The sequence below is a fragment of the Pogoniulus pusillus genome, chromosome 4, assembly GCF_015220805.1.
Source record: "Pogoniulus pusillus isolate bPogPus1 chromosome 4, bPogPus1.pri, whole genome shotgun sequence".
NCBI lineage: Eukaryota > Metazoa > Chordata > Aves > Piciformes > Lybiidae > Pogoniulus > Pogoniulus pusillus.
The window spans coordinates 37,721,886-37,743,147 of record NC_087267.1 but is presented as its reverse complement, the minus strand read 5'-3'; the positions used below and the strand labels follow the sequence as shown (position 1 = coordinate 37,743,147).

Sequence of the window (21,262 nt, the reverse complement as noted above, 5' to 3'; positions counted from 1 at the left end):
TAGTATGTTCCTACTTGCATAAATTGTAACCTATTGGATTACTTGCAAAAAACAGGTCATAAGTAAAATGGGAAAAAAACCCCAAGATTATCCAACAATATTTTTTTTTGCCTTTAAAAACACGTACAGATACCCATATGTAAGGTCATACAAACCTTAATTTAAGAGCATGAACACACATATGTCTGTTTCTGGAAAACAGGGGCTTTTAAAGCTTCATAGTCTTCAGAGCCACACTGCTGAATCAGTTATCACCAACTGAGATAGATGTTGAAAAAAGCATTGCAGCATCCATGCCCTCTGCAGTCAAGTAACAAATCAGTTACATTTTTGTACACATGACAAAATTGTCATCTGGTCACACATACATGCAAATATGGCCCTAGAAAAGACATAAATTTCTCTGCTACTTTTCCCACTTAAATAAAGGAAGACATGAAAATGCTAATATATAGGAATCCAAAGAAAGAACTTGGTGATGGGGTAGGTTGTTGGGAGGCCAATTGTATGAGATTCAACAAGGTTTAGTACTGGGTCCTGTGACTGGGACACAGCAGCCCTGTGCAACTATACAGGCTTGGGGCAGTGGCTGGAAAGGTGCCCAGCACAAAAGAGCTTGGAGGTACTGGGTGACAGCAAGCTGAACATGAGCCAACAGTGTGCTCAGGTGGCCAAGAAGTCCAAAATCATCCTGGCCTGTGTCAGGAACAGTGTGGTCAGCATGATTAGGAAAGTGTTTGTCCCCCTGTATTCAACACTGGTGAGCCCACACTTTGAGTATTGTGTTCAGTTTTGGGGCCCTCACTACAATAAAAACATTGAAATGCTGGAGTGAGTTCAGAGAAGGGCAATGAAGCTGATGAAGAGCATGGAAAACAGATCTTATGAGAAGTGGCTGCAAGAACTAGGATTGTTTAGTCTGGAAAAGGAGTTGTGGAGAGGAGACTTTATTACCTTCTACAATGACATAAGAGAAGATAAAGTGGGTGATGGTCTCTTCTACCTGATAACAAGTGATAGGAAGAAAGGAAACAGCCTCAAGGTGTACCAATGGAGATTTTAATTGAGTATTACAAATTTTTTGAGGTTTGCTAAAAGCTTCTCAAACATTGGAATAAGCTTCCCAAGTTGTTGAATCATCATCCCTGGAGGTGTTTAAAAGATGCAGAAATGTGTTGCTAAGGGACATGGCTTAGCACCAGACTTGGTAGAGTGAGATAACAGTTGGACTCAATGATCTTAAAGGTCTTTTCCAATGAAAACTATTCTATGATTGTATGATTTTTGTTTGTTTTTATGTAGCAACACATTTTTTCATAGTTATAACCTCATTCTATTGGAATGGAGTGGAAATTAGCCAAAAGCAGTAGTCTCTCTGCTGCAGCATGAAAATCCTGTTTATTATTACAGCGGTTTGCATTTGCTATGTTACAAGCTTCTCTTTAATGGTTTTTGAAGAAGTTATAGCATGCAGTCTTAAAGACTGATTTCTGAGACTTTTAGCTGCCAAGAAATCAGACTTCGGCCCCTGATGCTTTCCCATATTTCCCAAAGAGTTCAGTATCCAGAAGAGGCCTTTGTAGTAGTGGGAACAAGTGAGCTCTTTGTCTTTCTTTTTTTTCCTTTCTTTCTGTATGCCATTCCACCCTCATATATACCATGCTGTACCTGGGGACAGGAATACAGCAATTAGGCACAGCCCTTTTGGTTAAACTTTACTTTCTAAACACACTGGAATGTAATCATTTTAAGAGTTCCTGAGTGGAGACCCCAGGACACACCCTGCATTCCACCTTTGCGTAATGTGATTTATTTCCAAAGCCCTGAACATGGCCAGAGTTCAAGGCTGTGACCTTCCTTCTTGTCTGGTGCTTTAAGGCAATTTGTATTCTCAGAATGGCAAGAGGGAGCTATTCCTCTGTGGCTGAGCCCAGGGTCTCCAGTGGGCTCTGCCACGGGGCTGCTTATATGTAAAAGTTAAGAGGGTTTTTTTTGTTGTTGTTCTGGAAGCAGTCTAGCCATGTCTTTAGTGTGACTAGGGATAACTGGGTCATTAACATTCTTTTTATTTCTACATTGTGTAATGCATCACTGTGTAGGTAATTGATCTATTTCCAAGACCATTTGAGTTGTTCGCATAGCATAATGCTTTACCGTTCAGCGGTATTAGCTTGGGTCCCGGAAGCAAAATAGCCATGTTAACATGTTCTCAGCAGGGCTAATTAGTCTGGGCTCAGAGCCATGCTCATGCAGTTCTCCTGCTTCCAGTTCTGGAAGCAACTCATTCCAGACGAGATTTAAGTGAGTGCATATTACATACACTTTCTTTGCCACCACGATATTCCCTAGCCACAGTGCCAGCCATGGAAAACAGGGGTTTGGGTTTTTTATTTGTTTGTTTGATTGATTCTCAACAATAATAATTAAAACTGCTTTGGAAATATCATCCCTAGAAAAGCTTTGGCCTTCATCTTCCTGTGGAGCATCTTCGCAGCAGTGACTCTTTCAGCATCCAGCTCATCTTAGACTTACAAATTGGATATTTGAATGTTATGTTCCACTTGAAAGTTTTCAAATTATATAGAAAAACAGATGCTCACCAAGATTATTTCATTTTAAGGGCTGACACATTGGAAACAGGCCAGTTCCATATATTATCCATTTCTAATTGTGATTAATTAAAAGATATAACATTAGACTTTGTCAGATCTTTTGGCCCAATATACCTTATTGGCAAAGATACAGGCATGAGTGGAGTTGACATCCCTGGAGATGTTCAAGAAAAAACTGGATGAGGCACTTAGTGTCATAATCTGGTTGATTGGATAGGGCTGGGTGATAGGTCAGACTGGATGATCTCGGAGGTCTCTTCCAACCTGGTTGATTCTATGAGTATAGGAAGTTTTATATATTTTTTGTCTCCCATGGGTGTGTTTCAACAACATAATTGGTGGGGATTTTGAGGGGGAAAATCGTGATTTGCAAATGAAGAAAAAATATGAAAGCTATGTTCTATATATGAAGAGGTGTAACTGAATGTTACTGAGCCTTAGGGAAAATGAAGAGATTGCAGTGTCAAGATATAGCTTTAAAAACTGGATTGTAGAAATGCAGCTGCACAACCTCTGAAGCAAACTCTGGAAATCATCCCAGTTGCCAGAGAGACTCATTGTAGATGATGCTGTCAGTAACCCACTGACTTTGAAATGAGAAGCCTGCAGAGTTAATTGACATGCAGTTCCTATGTCAAGTCCAAAGACTCTGACTTCTAATTTTCAAATATCTCTAAGAGTAGGAAATAATGACTTTGTGATTTGGGAAAATTTCTGATGTGATGAAATTAGCTTCCTGGGTTGTTTTCCCTTTAATGCATTTAATAGGAAGATGTACCAGAGTTTATAGTTCAGGCTTTGCTGATATTGATTGAACACATTGTAGTAAAAACAGATGTTTCAGGATAACAAGTTCTAAAGGACTCTGTAAAATGTTGATCTATCTTTGTTTTTATGGTCTTATGTTTTTCAGTTCAGAGTCTGTTGTTGTACATACTATGGGCAAACTGTCCCATACTGGTGACTTTAGGCACTTGCATGTATCCAGTTGAAGAAAATAATTATCCAGACATTCATTTCAAGCAATAAAGGCAGATGACTGTTTTTTAGTGGAAGAGTCCTTCTATCTTCTATCAAAATTACTCTTTGAAAAACATCTATTTTCCAAAATAAAAATAATTTTCTGAAATGAGCCAGGCCGTTATGCATACTCAGAGTACATTGCCATTCCAAATGAAATAATAAAGAAGGAACTTGAGAAGAAGGAACTCAAAGCTGACAGTTTAATTCACAGGTCAGGGGGCTTTTCTATAGTAGATGTGGCCTGGAGTATTGCAGGTTTTGCTATGGTTGTGATAAGGACCACCTTTTCCATTGTCTTAATGCCTAGAAATATGTGAATGCCTAGAGTGGCAACTTTAACAACAGGTCTCATGTAAATTTTCATTTATAGTGGGCCATCTTCCCATACATTCAGCTACTTGAGCTTCATTCTAATTTCATGCCAATGAATGACTAAGTAGAGCCACCACTCTCGCTCCACGTGCAGAGTGCAGACACAGAAGTGAACTGACTTTCCCGAATTTACTCAAGGTATCTATAGCAGAACAGAGCAGCCACAAATCTAAAATCACATGTGCCTCCTTTCTTTTGTTTATATTCTATTTTCTCTCAAGTCACACTTCATGTGTTGCTTGATGTGTTTGAATCTGACTCGTAACCTGCTGAAATAACAGAAGGAAGCTTTTCATCTGATGTCAGTATGGTTTGGGCAATAAATTTTAAATCTGAGTTCCTGAAGGACAACATCTTAGTTTCATCTGTTGGGTCAGTACATAATCAAATAGTGAAGGGGTAAATACGCAAAGTAAAACAAAATAATTAAATATGAACATGAATTTAAAGACCAAAGTAGGTAGTTGAGTGTTTCTCCATTTATATAGTCTGCTTAGAGGTTTTTTTTTTTTTTCCTAATGTAAGACCTTACTGCAGGGAATGCCATTTGTTTCTGCTGGCTTTGTAATGTAGCTACACTTCACATAAGAAAAGGGCTCCAGGGCCTTTAGCAGTTTCAGCACTTTCTCCCTCTCTTCTCCAGCACTGCCTTTTATTCAGGTCAGGAATTCACTTTGGGTGATCCTTCTGCAAATCTTGCCACTGGCTTTAATTAATAACCTGCCTCTAGAAATTCCACTCATTGTCTTTTTTCCCCCCCCTCACTTGATTTAAGAGGCTGTTCAGGATAACTACTGTCTTTAAAGTTTTATGAATCATGGTGTTTGACATGTTTGATGTTGATTGATTTTCAGAAAACTACACTTTTTGTTCTAATATTCAATTTGTCACTGTTACTTACAAACAAATAAGAGGTTTAAAATCTCAAAGATACAGATGTTCCTTAGCTTTGTTACCATCTGTTTTCCTGCCTACTGGATTCCAAGACTAACATTTCTGCATTTTAATACGTAAGATACAATAGGACACAAAATAAATACACCAGAGTTGTTTTGTATAAGTGAATTTTTAAGTCACTTGTTCTTAGAACAATATTTTTTTTCTAATGGATTTTAATTTAATGTGAAACTTATCTTTAACCTGAGAGTTTGAAAAAAAATATTTTTCCCTCAGTTATGCATCAAATTCAGCTCAGAAGACTAAGGTTTCCATGAAAGTCTCCCAAGAAAGGCATATGATATGACCTAACAAATATGAAATTTTACACTGTGGCATTTAAACAGCATTCTTCCTGGATGTCAGCAATACAACACTTACCTGTGCTCATTTAAGTTGTATGTCAGACGTTTGAATTCTTAATATACTTTGTTAGAAACATGGATTTTCACTCCAACAAATTATTGTTTGGAACCAGCTCACTGAACAAGGTTGGAATTGTAGGACTTCTGCAGAATAAAATTCTGCTTGATTTCTTAAAATCATATTGGATTGTTTGCCCTTTATCTGGATAATTTCTGTGTTTAAGTCTTTGTGCTGTTTTCTTCTAATATCTCCTCAACAAATAACAGACCTAACTGCCTACCTTCTAGTTGGCAGTTATCTAAGTCTCTAACTCCAGCAAACAAAAGTAGCCAAGATTTTACAGGCACTTCCTTCTGTTAAAAAGAAGGAATTTCAGGCAGAAGTGTTATCTGTATCTGTTAAAGCTGTGAGATTACAAAGCAGTAAGTGCTAATTAAACCTTTATTTATATTCAAAAAGAAATACACAGTCCTAAGTGCATTCATCTGTACTGCAACAAAGTTTATAGTAAACATCGTTAATCCAATGTTCTTAGAAGTGATATTTTGGGAGATAAGATTTCAGTCGTGGCTGCTCGACTGTTCCTAGTAGATTAGTCATATTTTTTCAATTAAAGGCACTCTCATTTTGTCTTCTTGTCTCATCTCCATGGAATATTTAGCATTCCCTATCTTCAGTGCCAGTATCTGTCGTCCAAAACCATTTCAGGGTATCCAGTTCAGCACACAATTCCAGCGAGGCTGAAACAAATCTTTACTTGGTATAAATCAATCCAGTGGTCTGCTTAAGATTCTGTAACAGTGTGTTGAATCCTTATTTTTTTTCACTTGTACACTGGCTGGCCTCTGTTTTTGTGATTTTCTCTCTCATATACACTTTTTTTCTAATCCACCGACTAGCCAGCCTGTGCTTTGTTTTGTACTAATGTCATACTCTAGATCCAGCCCACAGCATTTGAGCACATCAGTGATTTGTTTCAGACTGATATTATTAAACAATATTTTCCACAGAAGAGACTCCTTTGTTCTGTAGCAACTCGGTATCAAAAATTACTTGGGCCAGTATGCCCTTTGTCCAGCCTTTCAGAGGCCAAAAATCATGAAATATGATGGGATAAGGAATCTACAACAGAGTAAGCAAATATGATGCAAAACTAATGTGTTCATGCCATATGGTCTAAAGGAAAGGAAAATAATTGCATGTTCTCCAGCACCTGACATGTCAAAACCAGAACTAATAGGCACCAAAATTAGTGTTAGGAAGGAAGGGATGAACTTTCTTAGAAACAGATTTCCAAAGCTTCATAAGACAGCTGCTACTTGGGACTCCACTAACAAAGATATGCCTATACAATTAATAGTCCTGGCCTGAGCTGACCTAATTCTACCTGTTGATAAAATTGTCACAGCCTTTGTCACCTTCTTAGTCAGTGAATCCTGGGAACATATCAGGAAATTAAAGGTACTGTGTGATTCGGAGATGTCATAAAGAATTTAAGAGCATTCTATGGCTGCCAATTTAAATAAGCAAGCAAACAAACAGAACCCTGAAAAACACAAACAAAAACATCCTCCTAGTAAAATGGACATTTTGTTTCATTCAGCCATGACAGAAGGAAGAACCATATTGGAGGATATGTCAGTATATTGCATGAGCAACTGCCTAATGAAAGATCTTTTCGGTCTCTACATTTCTGCACCATAAATTTGTCACGCTCTGACTTCAGAAGGCAGTCATGGAGTGCTGGTTGATCAGTGAGTTGCTCTTACCCCTTTAGTAGCTGTACAGCATTGTTAGAAGCTTTTGGATATGTAAGAATATCTGTTCTAATGTCTCTTAAATTCAAATAGCGATGCTGTTATTGCATCCTGGCTTGAGAGTGAGGAAGTACTGGTACATCAGTATTAGGTTCAGTGGAATCTTATACTTAAAAGCACATAGCACTTGTTAAGACTACTTTCTTTCATCACAGTATTTTGGTCACACCACTCTTTGAGAACTCAAAGGATATATTTAAAATAAGTATTTGTGAAAATGCTGAGTTGAATCACGACTTCAGAGTGATAAAACACAAGTGTGTACTTTCCTGTCTCTTGCAGCAACTGAATGCCTGTGATGACAGAAGCAGGATCTAGGCAAGGAGGATTTTTCCACCACATCTGAATTCGTCTCCATTTTTCTGATCCTAGTCAGGCAGTTAAAGACATCTCCTCTGCTGTGATGTTGCACTGCATCCATCACAAATCAAAGTAGAAGTCCTGTAAAGCAAGAACTGCTAGCTATTCAGATTTCCAGAGGAAGGAAAAGCTTTACATTTCTGCCTTTTCAAGATCCTTTGTTGCATCTTTATAATTGTTTGGTTTCAATTACACCACAAAGGTTAGCTGACGTGCCTTAGGCACATGAGGAGCTTCTTTTTCCTATTGGCTTCAGGATGCTAATTTTGACACCTTTGTAATAAATCTGTTGTCTAGATGCAAAGCTTCAGGCTTGGCAGGACCTCGGGGAATCAAGAGAGGAGGCAGCAATTCTTGTAGGAACAAGACTTGCCAAGGCAGCAGATTAACAGGAATCATTTCCAGCTGAGCTAACCTATTTGAAAGCAGCAAATACATTAAAAGGGAAAATGGGTAGAGTGTGTTACCAGAGACCTGTTACTCCTCGTGAAGTGAATTTCAGCACTTAAAACAAACTTTTAGAATGCCTGTAATATACAGCCCTGAAGGGCCAAGCATAATTTCCACCACCCAGAATTCTCTACTGGCTGGTTCTATACCTTTGGAGTTGAAAAGCCAATTGACAAAAAAAAAAAAAAAAATCAAACCCAAAATAGAGATTTCTCCTAGTGAATCTGAAGAGGGTGGATATTTACAAGCAAATTTATGGTGAAAGAAAAAAAAGACTGTCTTTCTTGTGGTGAGATCAAACTCTGGAATCACATTGAAGAAATGCAATCAATATTGGGCTGCAATCAAATATCACATGTTAAAACTCTTCTTATTTGCTTAATATTTAAGTCTTTTAATTTCATTTTTGTTAGAATGATATGGGAGGACAAAGGAGCCTCATAAACAAGTGGACTACTTTTCTGAAAGCCAGGCTTGTGTGTTCGATACCTGGTTCTGAGGGAACAGACACACACTTTGATGAGCTGCGTGAGTAGATTTATCCCTAATGGTCTATTTTGATGTGAGTTGTTTATTAGTTTGTTTTTTAACTTTACTTCTCTTAATATCTCTGGCTTTTATCAGAAGTTGCTGATTATAACTGGAATTAGTCTGATCAGAAATATGAGGGGCTTCCCTTTCACTCTAAAAGCTGTAATGTGAAAATCTGACTTTGTAAAAAACAGACTATCTGCAAGTTGACAGATGACAGAAGACTATTAGTCCAAATTAACATGGAAGATGTTAAAATTCAGAGAAAAATAAAGCACTACTGTATATTTACTTATTTCCAAATAACAAAGGGTAAATGCAGAAATATTCAGTGAATGTTCCATTAAAAAAAAAAAAATGTTTTCCTGTTACAGAAGACATATTCTTGCTCTCTACAAGAGATGAGAGAAACCCACTTGTGTATGGAGTCTTCACTACAACAAGGTATGTGTGCCTCTGGAAATAAACAGTAAAGATCTTCCTTGTGAATTTTATCAACTCCTCCTGTTACTAGATCCTGATTCTTGGGAGTGATGAGAGACTGCTGGAATAAGGCTGGCAATACTGGGGCTACAGCCACTAAGGACAATATTTTCATAAATTGAAATAATTAGTGATGTCCCTAAACCTTTGTGTGCCTGACTTTTGAGAATTATTGTAAAAAGTAAGGAAAATTTAACAAAAGCATTTATTTCAATATTGTCTAGCTGAACTTACAAGTTTCACTCATTTTTACTGAGGAAAAAAATCATTACTATTTAAGACAAATCATTGCTATAAAGCATTGTTTCTGTAAGCAAGAACTTGACATTAGCTGTTTCTTAGAGTCAAACCCCTCTATGCTTTAAAGTGATATTTCAGTGTTTCCATAAAGAGAAGTTATGGAAGAATAAAGCATCTTGAAAGCCAGCATCATCTTGCCTGTATCATAAACAGCATGCTCAGCAGGAGAAGGGAAATGATGGTGTCCCTGTACTGGTGAGGTCACAGCTTGAATACTGGGCTCAATTCCGGACACCACAGTATAGGAAAGACATTTTGGTCCTGGAGTATATCCAGAGAACAGCAATGAGGCTGATGAGGGGTTTGGAGGGCACTGCATAAGAGGAGTGGCTGAGGGAGCTGGGATTGTTTAGTCTGGAGAAGAGAAGGCTAAGGGGAGACCTTATTGTTTTCCTACAAACACCTGAAAGGAGGCTGTTGTGAGTTGAGGCTGTTGTTGGTCTCTTCTCCTAAGTAACCAGCAATAGGATGAGAGGAAATGGGTTTAAACTGTGCTAGGGAAGGTTTAGATTGGGCATTAGGAAAACCTTCTTTCATGAGAGAACGCTGAGTCATGGAAACAGGCTTCCCAGGCAGGTGGTGGAGTTTCCACCCTTGGAAGTGTTCAAAAACCATGTAGACATGGCACTTCAGGATATAGTTTAGTGGTCATGCTAGTTTGATTATGAATGGACTCAATGATCTTGGATGTCTTTTCCAACCTTAATGATTCATGATTTTAGCTTTATCCCACGGGCTTAGATTGGTTAATTACTGAACCTCTCAGCTGCATTATTGAGGTGCTCTATACAGTACTGTCAAGGCACTTCTTAACTCAGAAGCAGCCACCACAGTGGCTCCACAGAATGTATAACCACCCAAAATGTTTAAAACTGGACAAAATGTTGCATCATAAATTAAATGGCATGTGAAGTAACTAACGTACATGCTACTGAACTACCTGGTGTGGTGGTCCTTGGAAAACTGTCTGATGCAATTTGTAATTCTCTGGCATACCTATTAATTGGTCCCAAGGGCTAAATTTAATTTCAGCTGAGAAAAACTTTAAAGTCAGTGACCTTAAATATTTGTAGTTATCAGACTTGTACACATTGTTATATTGTATCACTTGCATCAGCTTTCAGATGTAGGATTGATCCAAACCCTATTAGACTCTGAAGAATTAGTTAACTCACTGGATAAGCCATTCACTGAAGAGTTGTTTGTGGTATTCATGTCAATCCTCCTCTTCTTCAGCTCTGTCTTCAAGGGCTCTGCAGTTTGTGTATACAGTATGGCAGATATCAGAGCTGTTTTCAATGGCCCTTATGCTCACAAAGAGAGTGTGGATCACCGGTGGGTACAATATGAAGGTCGCATCCCATATCCCAGACCTGGTACAGTAAGTGTCTTCTTAATTACACAGTTCTATTTTCACTCAAAAGCAATTGGGCTTCATACTCCTCCCAGGATTCATAATGTAGGCTTTCCACTCAGGTTGTGTCAAATCATCCTCTCAACTCCATGCCTTCTGTTGACAGTTCAGACTTCTACCTACCCTGTAGGTATATAAATATACATTTTTCCATGTCTCTGAGATAACATTGTGTCCAAACGATTTCCTGATTGTCTCTAATTCTATGGTCTACTACTGTACTGCTGTATTCCTATCTGTTAGGATCACCTTTTAGACATCAACACTTCATAAAAAGCCAAAGACATTCCTTTAGGATGAGGTATTATATTTGAAGTCTTGTACTTTTGTTATCTTTATGTCTTAAAATCCTTTTCCTTGAGATATGATTATTGATACTCTGTGTTTGTGCATGTGTTGTGTTTTGAAGTAAAATAAGGAGTTAGTTCCTGGAGATTCTATGGGATGACAGATATGTGATAGAAAGAAAAGAGAAGCTTATTATCTGTAAACATTTCTAAATCCTAATTTCTTAGACTTCATATGTAATAATCTGTCTAAAACAAAGAAGAAATTTCTGAGTTGCTAAGGAATTCTTTCCCCTCTTCTGTCTTGCTATTGAACTTGGATAAGTAAGGATCTACATTACAGCTGAAGAAGGTATTCCTAAAAAATGCATCTACTTCAAAAATATCATCATAACTCTTCCTAAACAGAATGTCATAGACCAAAAATTTAAGAGAAATGTAGGTATCATTCAGGATAACATCTTGGGCAGGTATTCAGTGAATAAATTCTGCCAAGCACTGAGCTCCTGGAGGCTGGACTGCTACTGGTGCCTTGCCTGGAAGCCATCTGGGTATTTCTGCACTGTTTCTCTGACATCAGTACTGATATAACCTTTGTGTCAAGTCACATTATCTAGCTTATTTAGATCTTTTTTTTTTTTCCACACATTTCTGTGTCTCTCTGTCTTGTCTTCATCATCCTTCCAATAGGCTCAATTCAAGCCCATGTTGTTTGCTGCACTTAGTGGTCCCAGGCTTCAGCAGGTCAGGCTCTGAGCTCTGATATCCTCCTCCCAATTACAGACTAGTCACAGAGGGCATCTCTCTCTACAGAGACTAAGGCAGCTCCAGATTCAGCCTGGCTAACATCTGTGCTGCTGGAGAAAATGCCCTCCTAATTTAGGCAATGTAGACCCTGTAGTCTTCGGTATCTCTCTCTCGTGCAAAACATGCAGTGCCCCCAGAAAGGCAGATTGCAGTTTTTTAATTTCATCTTTTTTAAGCGTGTGAAGCTCCATTATTGGTTGAGAAGTGAAGATGTGTTTAGTTTTAAGTACAAAAATGGTGCCAGTGAGAACAATAGCTGGTCCCATGGCATCTAAAGAGATTAAAATAGCTCTCTTGAAAAACTTACTTATGAGTGCCCCATAATGATGAACACTCAGCAGAGACAGCCCATTGCATTTTTGAGTGTATTAGCCATCACATGCTTGAGCTGGGATTCACAAGGAAAGAAATAAGGCAGCCTGAAGCATGTAAATGCTGATCTTTATCACAGATATGAATATTCATGCTTGCTGATATGAATATTCATGCATATTTCAGAAGTTTAAACTTATGTTTTCCATAAGCCACTTAATTGTCCAACTACTTCTTTTAAGCACCTGATAACAGCGCTGAAAAAAATCCTCAGTGTATTTCTGTAGGAGTTCACCTGATCAAAGATTGAGAAGGGAAGTAGATTTTACTGGAGAAAGCTGTCAGAAGAAAGATAGTACTTCCTCTGTGGATAAGGTAAATGTATTTCTGCATAGTCAAAGTCTTGCCTTCAGTGAGCTGGGCTACAACATACTTCAGGCAGTGGTTTAATACACAGTACCCAAATAAGCAGACTCATGCCATGCTCTCATCTTTTAATGTGCTATGCCAAAGCTCTGGATATGAACAGATTTAGGCTGGGATCTGAAAACAAAACCAGTGCAGTACTCAGACACAAGGAAAAGAAGTGGCACACTGTAATCCCGCTGAACACACTGCAGTGTGAATATGGAAATGCTTCTCCTTAAAGATTAATTTCAGCATTTCTTGCCAAATATGGGATGGTTTAGGATTGCTTAGAAGAAAGGCAAAAAGGGTTAATTTGTCCTTTTTGGAGTTATTAGAACAGTTTTGAAATTTAAGCTCTACCTAAGTGCTGCTTACAGTTAGCATATCCAGCACAGCCCTGATCTTATATTTCTAGTATTTTAAGCTACTGACAAAGTCTAAAAACGGCTACACTAGGAAATACATTTCCTTTGATATTTGGCTTTGAGAGAGGCACTAACTTCCTTTCTGCATTTGCACAGAAGCAGGAGGCTGCTTACCCTAATTTAACTTTCTGCTCAGTTGCCCTTATCTCCTAAGTAAATAAAACTGTTCACTATAGAGGCTGTGACCACTTTGATATTGAAATTTTGACAAAATGCTTCCTGTGGCAATTTGTGTCAGAGATAAACTCCCAACAAGACCATGATATCATGCCTTCGCAATGTTGAGTGGCGTGCGGGCAGCTTTAGCCCTGCCTACCCCAGGTCCCAGCGTGGGCTGCCTGCCCTCTGCTGTTAAGGGAAGATCCTTGGACAGGGTGGCTGGGATTTCCAGCAGGCTCCCCATCAGTGACACCGCAAAATGTACAAGTGTTTAGCTTCTCCAAGTAGTATTAAAAAGCAAGTGAAAATAATGGGAATTAAATAGAGGCAAGGCTTCAAATCCGTTTCAGTTTGCACCATGGTGCAAGCAACCCCTCCACAGAGGGCAATTTGAGAGCCAAGGGAGCTATTGGTCTGTCTTATTTAGCTGTTTAAAAAATTGGACTTGCATATCTGCAGCTGTCCCCAGATAACAAATCCAGTGTTCTTCCAGTCTCTTAGGTTTTCTCCCAGGAAATTATCCACTGAAAAAGAAATCATTAAGGACTTTCTTTAAAGTGTGTTCTGCATTCTGAAAGAGTTTTCTTAATGCCCACACAGTAATCACAGAAGCCATTTGAATAAGATTTTCAGTGAATTAGGAGGGAAAAAAAACCCTCCAAACATTTCTATCTTATTTACATAGCTACAACCATTGCACTATCAGAGCAACTCATAGTGCCCATTTGGAAATTGTGATGAGATAGGTACACAAGAGTCATCTTCATTCCATTGGTGATGAATAAATGTTGTTAAGGTCAGATTTTTAGAGGAGTGTCATTATGCAACAACAAATAGTTTTGACAGATTTAGATATTTTGCGTCTTAGTTTGACGAAGGTTCAAACCGGAGCTCCTAAGAGGCAAAGTAAGATTTTTGCAGTCCAAGTCACTTGGTAGGTACAAAAACAAATAGTCCATCGTGCCAGTTTTGTCCATTTGGATAGGTTTATGTCTCACCTCTTTCCACTCCACCTCTGAGTACACTCTGAGCTCCAGAATTCTGTGTATATTGTTTTAAAACCAACTTCCCTCATAGTCTCCCTCTGTTGCTTTTTTCTCCTCCCTGCCCTTTTTTTCTTTTCAGTGAAATCCCTTCCTTTATTTCTCCTTCTAATCTAGTGCACAGATTGATCAAGCTGTGATGTCCATCCCATAGGGACTTGGCTGAGCCACAGAGAAATGCTCTCTGCCAAAAGCCTCCCTCTGTCCTTCTGTCCGATTGGCTTTGCTGCTTTAATAAATGTGTTCATAAAATACTGCAAGTTGCACAGGTTTCCCTTGTTACTTTTAGAGTTATCTTTCTCTTTCATATATCTTTTATGGGATAGATTGCATTCTTTGCTTCTCCAATTCCTCTCTCCTTTGATCTCCTCACTGTAAATAAGGCTGCTTAATTAAGCGAAATGTTTTGGTTTATGGATTTATTTTCTGAAGAAAGCCTCCTCCACCTCCTCTTACTTACAACCTGTTTTCCCCAACATGAATCACCATTCATTTTACAGCAGCCTTTCAAAATGCTACGAACCCAGTCACCTTTTCTGATAGCAGATGTTGGCAGAAAATTGCAAAGTGCCACCTGCAAAGTCAGGTTCACTCACCTGGCTGGTCTCAGCCCAGTTAGCCTCAGATTAATGTTCTTTTATGTCAGGTGTGCTGAATGAGACAAAAAAAACGAACCAAACAAAAAAAAAATACAAAGAGATCAAGACAAACATTTGAAAGGTAGAACAACTCTTGTACATCTAGTGAGATGTAAACTCTATCTTAAAAAAATATGTGAAAACCAATTAATTAGTAGAAATTCCTTTGTCTGTTTGTGCTCTTTTTGTGGTGGGAATGGAACAGTGCTGATCCCACTTAACACTTGTGCTGCTTGCTTGTCTCCTGCAGAGCATAACTGATTCCCTTCTCCCCAGCCATATTCCATGCTTGCTCTGTGTAGCTGCAAGGTCAACATGATTGTCTTTCTGCTGAATGTCCAGTCCTTCTGGATCAGCCCTTCCATCCTGTAAAGAAGCACTAAGGCTTTCTGCACAAAGTGTATTGTGCAGCTCTGATCAGACAGAGAAGAAGACACGTGGTATTCAGGCCACTCAGGAACCCAAGCTATCTCTTCAGAAAAGTTTATGGTTGGATCAACAATGGCAAATAAGTGCCTATGCTCTCAGAGTCAGCTGTCATCTCATCCATCTCTCTCAGCTGTCATCTAATCCACAGGTCATAAATCTCAGACTCAGGTTTTGCATTTCTCTATAAATTCTATCAAAGGAAAAAAAAAGCAAAAAGAAAAAAGAAAGTTCAAAGTTTTGGGTGTGTGGGAGGTCCCCATTTAACACAGATATGACTAGTTGAAGGTAGTTCCATTCCTCTGCTTTTTGCACGGTGGATTAATAATAAGGGAACTTACTTAGAGTTTGGAATTCCTTACATTACATCATAGGAGAATTCTGACTACAAGGCCATATCTTCTTGCTAGTTAAATATTAATTCACTGAGAGCTTGGGAGAAAAGGACCATGTGTTTAACTCATTTCCCCAGAGGGAGGGTCTGGTGCTCTGTTTCATGCTGCACTTAGCAGAAAATAGTAAGAATCTTGCTCAGATGTTAACTTTAATGGGAGAAGAACTGTTTTCCCCTGGAAAGCACTCTATTTTATGCTAAGCTGAGAGTTAATTAACCCATGAAAAATGAAATACCTTCATCAAGAAGGAGCAAGGAACTATCAGGATGGCTGTGGTTCACACAGCTAGAATAAGAGGGTGTCTTCCATTAACCCATGAAAAGTGAAATACCTTCTTCAAGAAGGAGCAAGGAGCTATCAGGATGGCTGTGGTTCACACAGCTAGAATAAGAGGGTGTCTTCCAGAGGAAGGAAGCCCGCACTAAGACATCTAATTGTCTGTTATTGGAGAGGTTAAAAAAATATTGCACCCATTAATATTTCACACTGCTAACTTCAGATGCTCCCAAGAGAGTGATTTGATGGTCTGGTGCTTAGTCCTCCTTGTGAAACATAACATTTCCCAGCCTAGACATGGTAAAATTTGCCAGGCAGATTCCTGCTGCGCTCAAGTTATCAAGTTCCTGTTGTGTATTTAGCCTATGGGTGTTTGAGTCTCATTGTTAAGTGGGTTAAAGGCTTAATGTGATGAGTCACTTTTAATCTGGTGTTTCCAATACACTTTAAAAAAGAAACTTTTTCATTTTGAAGGGAATGCCTTCTGTTTTAAAATTGTCAGTAAACAACAGTTCTGCTGAACTAAAGGTACATCACTAAATGAAAAGGATATTTTTTTCTTACACATCTCCTTACTAGGTTCCGAAATTGTCACGATTTTAATAGGTGTTAGATCCAGCAGCTCTTACTGACTTCACTGAGAGGTGTGAAGAATTATGCATTTTGGCAGATTGGAGGCTTATTTAGGATCTTAAGCTCTGGCATCAGCTTTTGAAAATCTTGGCTAGGATTCCCACATGATGTTAACACAGTCACATCGTATGTCTCAGTGTTTTGTGAGATCTACACATCCAGCACTCTACTAAGCTGCAAATTTAATAAGTCAATGGGAAAAAAAAAAAAAAAAAAAGGAAAGTTTACATATGTGTGGTGCTGCTAAGTTAGTGTGTGTTTGCTTTTATTTGAGAAAGATTGGCCCAATAACATTTGGATACAAATAAAAGGTGAGGGGAAAAAAAAAGGTATTTTTGTATATCACCTGAGATGAGGACTTAGTCCAGGGTGATTATTGTCAAATAGAGCTCATGCAGAAGGCACTGGAAAAAAATGTAACTGACTATTAAATTTATTCTTTAGAGATTGTGTGCCACAGCTTTTATAGAGCAGTTAAATAGAGCTGTCCTTTGAACTTCAAACTCTGCTTCTGCTTTTGTTTGTGTGTTTGGTTTGTGTGTTTGGTTTGTCCTTAATATATATTTGTATCATTACCATTCACAGCAGCGAAGACCTAAAAATAAATATATGGCAATAAGTTTCTTGCAGAATTCTTATGAAGCAGTAGTAATTTCACTTGTAATGCCATTAGTGTGATTTACTAAGGGACATAGTTTACCATCAAACTTCTTAGATTAGACAGTGGTTGGACTCAATGATCTTCAACGTCTTTTTGCACTGAAACCATGCTATGATTCTATTTTTTTCTTGGTCTTCGCTGTCTAGAAGAAAAGTGCCAAATCTGGGCTACTTGTTCAGACTTATCTATAAGAAAAGATAGGTGTTTCCTCCATGCAATTCACATGCAGTCACGATAAGAATCTAGGTTAGGTGAGACGATACTCATCCTGTTGCAAAAGCAGGAGATGATGAGAGAGATGAGAAAGATGATGCCATAAGAAATTGTATGAATCCAGATTCTCTTGTAATCCACGTGAAACTGCCCTGCCAACCTACTACTGTGACCTTTGATGTAAATGCAAATCTCTTATTGTCTTCAGTGGGAGATGTCACATATCTGAGACAGCATCTGTTGTTAAGGATGTGAATGAATGTCCTCTGTGAACTGGGCAGAGGACACCTCTATCATTATCATGAGACATACAACAGGATGTGAGCTCACATATTCAGAGGTGAAAGGCTGCCTTGCTCACCCACTTGACCATGCAGCCTTTACTGTCATACATCCTACTGATTGCTATGAAAGGAAGCACAAGCCTGCAGGAATTTTCTGCAAAGATGGGTGGGCACAGATTTCAACAGCTGCCTGAGCACTTTGCCAAAGGTTGGCCAAAATTAATTTGTCAGTCTCTTATTCCATTCATCATGCCACAGTGAGTGATGCCTCTGGAAATAGCTCCATTGGCCAAGTATAACAAGATCAAAACTACCCAGCTGTTCTTGGTGGTCATGTTGACTTAGAATGGGATCCAGAGTCCTCTGAAATAACTGGAAAAGGCCCTGTTGACTCAGAAGAATATTTGGATCATACCCTTAGTCCTTATTTCTACTAAATTAGCTGCACAAACTGTCAAAGACCTCCCTGTTTCATGGCTGGAGAGGTTTGGGCCTTGGGGACAACTGTAGTAACTTCATGGTTTCATGCTGATAAATATTTTATCCCAGTGATTTTTTTGGTAGCTGATGTCATTACTCTCATCTTCCTGTACTGATGTTCTTATGGCAAAAAATATTTGGGACACCTTTAAGACCTATGGGGCTACTGCAATTTTTCATACAGAAGTGGTGTTCTGGAATTGAGTTCTGAATAGATGAGTAATCAACAAATTAATATGTAGTGGAAGAAATCCTAACCACAAGTTCCTAACTGACATCATAGTCTGAGCACATGTCAAACTGGACATCTGTTAAACTGAAATGATGTTTTCTCTGTCAAAATTAGCGACAGGAGGGTTTCATAGCAATTCCACTGCAAACTTAACTTTCTCCTGGCAGACTTGAGAGGCATTACTCGCATTCCTTCATTCACTGTGTTATGGCTCCACCTGGCAGAAAACGCAGGGATTGCTTAGCTAAAAATAGCATTTAAAAAGCAGCTATCAACAGCATATTTGTAAAACACTGTAACCAAATGGAATAGTTTTCAGTTCATGTTATTATTATCCAGGATTTCTAGTGACACATTAACACCTCTAGATGCCTCCAGATTCTAAAGAGAAACTTCCTCAGACCCATATCACAGATTAAGTGTAAAACAAGGGATGGCAAAGATATACAGGCAACAATAAGAGGGAAAGCAGGGATAAGTGAATATGAGAGATGATGGGTCACAGAGCTGACCATGAAAGGATGTTTACCATGCAAGGGCTTACCACAGAAAGCATAGAAGGGAAAGAAAATTGAAGTAGGTTGAAAAGGTGGGTTTGTGTGTGGTCTTCAAGCAAGATGCTAATTTTACTTTGTGTAAGTCAAAGGAAAATAGTTAGATTTTTTTTTTTTCAGTATGTGTCTAACAGAGGTGGGAGCCAGCAGTAAGCAAACAAAAACCAGAGAGTGTCTGGGGGAGTAGCCACTGCAGCAGTTGTCTGGACCAGAAGAGGTTGAGATTGTGCCATTCAGAGCCAAAGAAAAGGATGCTGCAGTAGCTGAGCTGCGAGCCTGGGTAAAAGTTTCATCTATGTGAATGAGTAAGGAAAGTGTCTTCTGAGAAATGATGAGCTGCAAGGATCATCTGGAGAATCTCATATATATATATATATATATATATATATATATATATGTATAAAAAACAACTAGGAGGCATAGAAGGTTCACTGAAACATGAACTGCAAACTTTGTAGAGGGAAAAGAAGGACGTAGATGTTTCAATCTGAAAAAAAAAGGAATATGGTTGAAGTATTTACTAGAGGCTTTCACCCATTAACTCAAGCCCTCATAAGGACCTTGCCCACTTCTGGATCACTGCATCATCAAGGCAGATACTCAGTCTCGATAAGAGGAGCTGAAATACAAAGGGCAGAAAAACTGTGCGTTGTGAAATTCTGCACTTCAAATATTTGAGCTTATCCCATGTTAGCCACCGGAGGGCACTCCAGACTTGCTCTTGAGACTCGCTGATGACCTGCACCTCTGGTTCAGCATGTGACAAATTCAATTGTACATTGGTACTCGAGTCTCGGAATGAAAGCTACACAGCATGACGGATCTCCTTCTCTCCAGACTATATTTCACTGTCTTTGTAAAATTTACAATATGCTAGAGCACCTGTGAGTGGGGCAGGAAGATAGCATTTGTTGCAGATATACTAAGACCATCATAAGAATTTCTCTGGTTCTAATGCATTGCTTTCAAAAAATGAAGTAGTGATGACTGACCCCTGCTTTGGGTTGAGAGAAACAACTGAGCAAACTGATTTCATAAGTATTTTCACTGAAAACTCGATTTCTACTTGAATATGAATTGATTTTGTGGCTTATAACTTTCTAAAGTAATCTACACTGATGACATACAATCACAGAATCAACCAGGTTGGAATAGATCTCCAAGATCATCCAGTCTAACCTATCACTCAGCCCTATCCAGTCAATTAGACCATGGCACTAAGTGCCTCATCCAGGCTTTTCTTGAACACCTCCAGGTATGGTGACTCCACCACCTCCCTGGGCAGCCCATTCCAATGGGAAATCACTGTCTCCGGCAACAACTTCCTCCTAACATCCAGTACAACTTGAGACTGTGTCCTCTTGTTCTGCTGCTGGTTGCCTGGGAGAAAAGACATATTTTGCTATGCTATTAAATTGTTTATGGCTAAATTTTCTATTGTCCAATGTGTGGTTAAAAAAAAAAAACCAACAAACCCAAACCACCAAAACCCAAAGAACTGCATCACAGTACTGAATGTGCTGCTTGAATGTTAGTGGTAATGTATTTTCATTATTGGTGATAGTGATATGAAAGTTAAGATATGTCCCATGCTCTCTTCAAGGAGCGCTGCTAGATGAAGAATATTAAGAAACATTTGGTGATAAAACAAACAAGCAAAAATACTGTACAGCTTTTAGCAGTTTGTATTTACAGATATGATAATGCAATAAATATTAATGAATTCATGTTTTGTCCAGTATTAAAGAGACAACTTCTCTTTTCTAATGCTGTCCTCTTTTCCTGAATTCCTTAGAGAAGCTAAGAAAGTTCTTCTCCCTTCTAAGTTATAATTTAAACTACCAAAACCTATGACTGAGAAAAACCTATAAGTATTATTCTTCAGAGCTTGCATTTATCTATAGGAAGTTGCAGATGTAAGAATATAACCAATGAGAATGGAAGATATGTAACTCTGCATGGTAGTACAAATGAGCAAGATGAAACAAATTAACATATTTTGAGTGCTTTTAAAAGATCAAGGAGAATAAGTGGTAGAAAAATAAAGGAAAATTAAGTTGAGGGCAAAGAGCTTTTGAAGAGAGGTAAAAAATTAAGAGAGAGTAGAGAAATGAGTGAAGAAATGAAGCTTTTGAAGAACCAGAAGAGCACATAATGCTGGTGTGCTCCTATGTTCCCAAATCAACACTGAGTTTTTTCAATTGCAAATCAAGTTAGCAGCCACTGGCACATGTGCTTTACAACTGATACAATTGATCTGGACCAGAGAGCTTTCCTACCAGACCAAAAAACCTGAAGAAGATTGTTGGGAACTGGCTGAAGGAGAGGGGACATGAGTCCCTAGAAGCTTGTACAATCAAGCCCC

The 21,262-nt window shown here is 38.6% G+C and overlaps 1 protein-coding gene across 4 annotated transcripts in view; it reads left to right on the top strand.

Annotated features, from left to right (window-relative positions):
• Positions 1-21,262, top strand: part of SEMA3D (semaphorin 3D) — a 141,969-nt gene that overhangs the window by 95,673 nt on the left and 25,034 nt on the right. For all 4 annotated transcript variants that reach the window (XM_064142587.1, XM_064142585.1, XM_064142588.1 and 1 more), the window contains exons 9-11: positions 8,350-8,464; positions 8,842-8,911; positions 10,487-10,631. In XM_064142587.1, the coding sequence (XP_063998657.1) occupies positions 8,350-8,464; positions 8,842-8,911; positions 10,487-10,631 (330 nt within the window). The remainder of the gene's footprint in view (positions 1-8,349; positions 8,465-8,841; positions 8,912-10,486; positions 10,632-21,262) is intronic.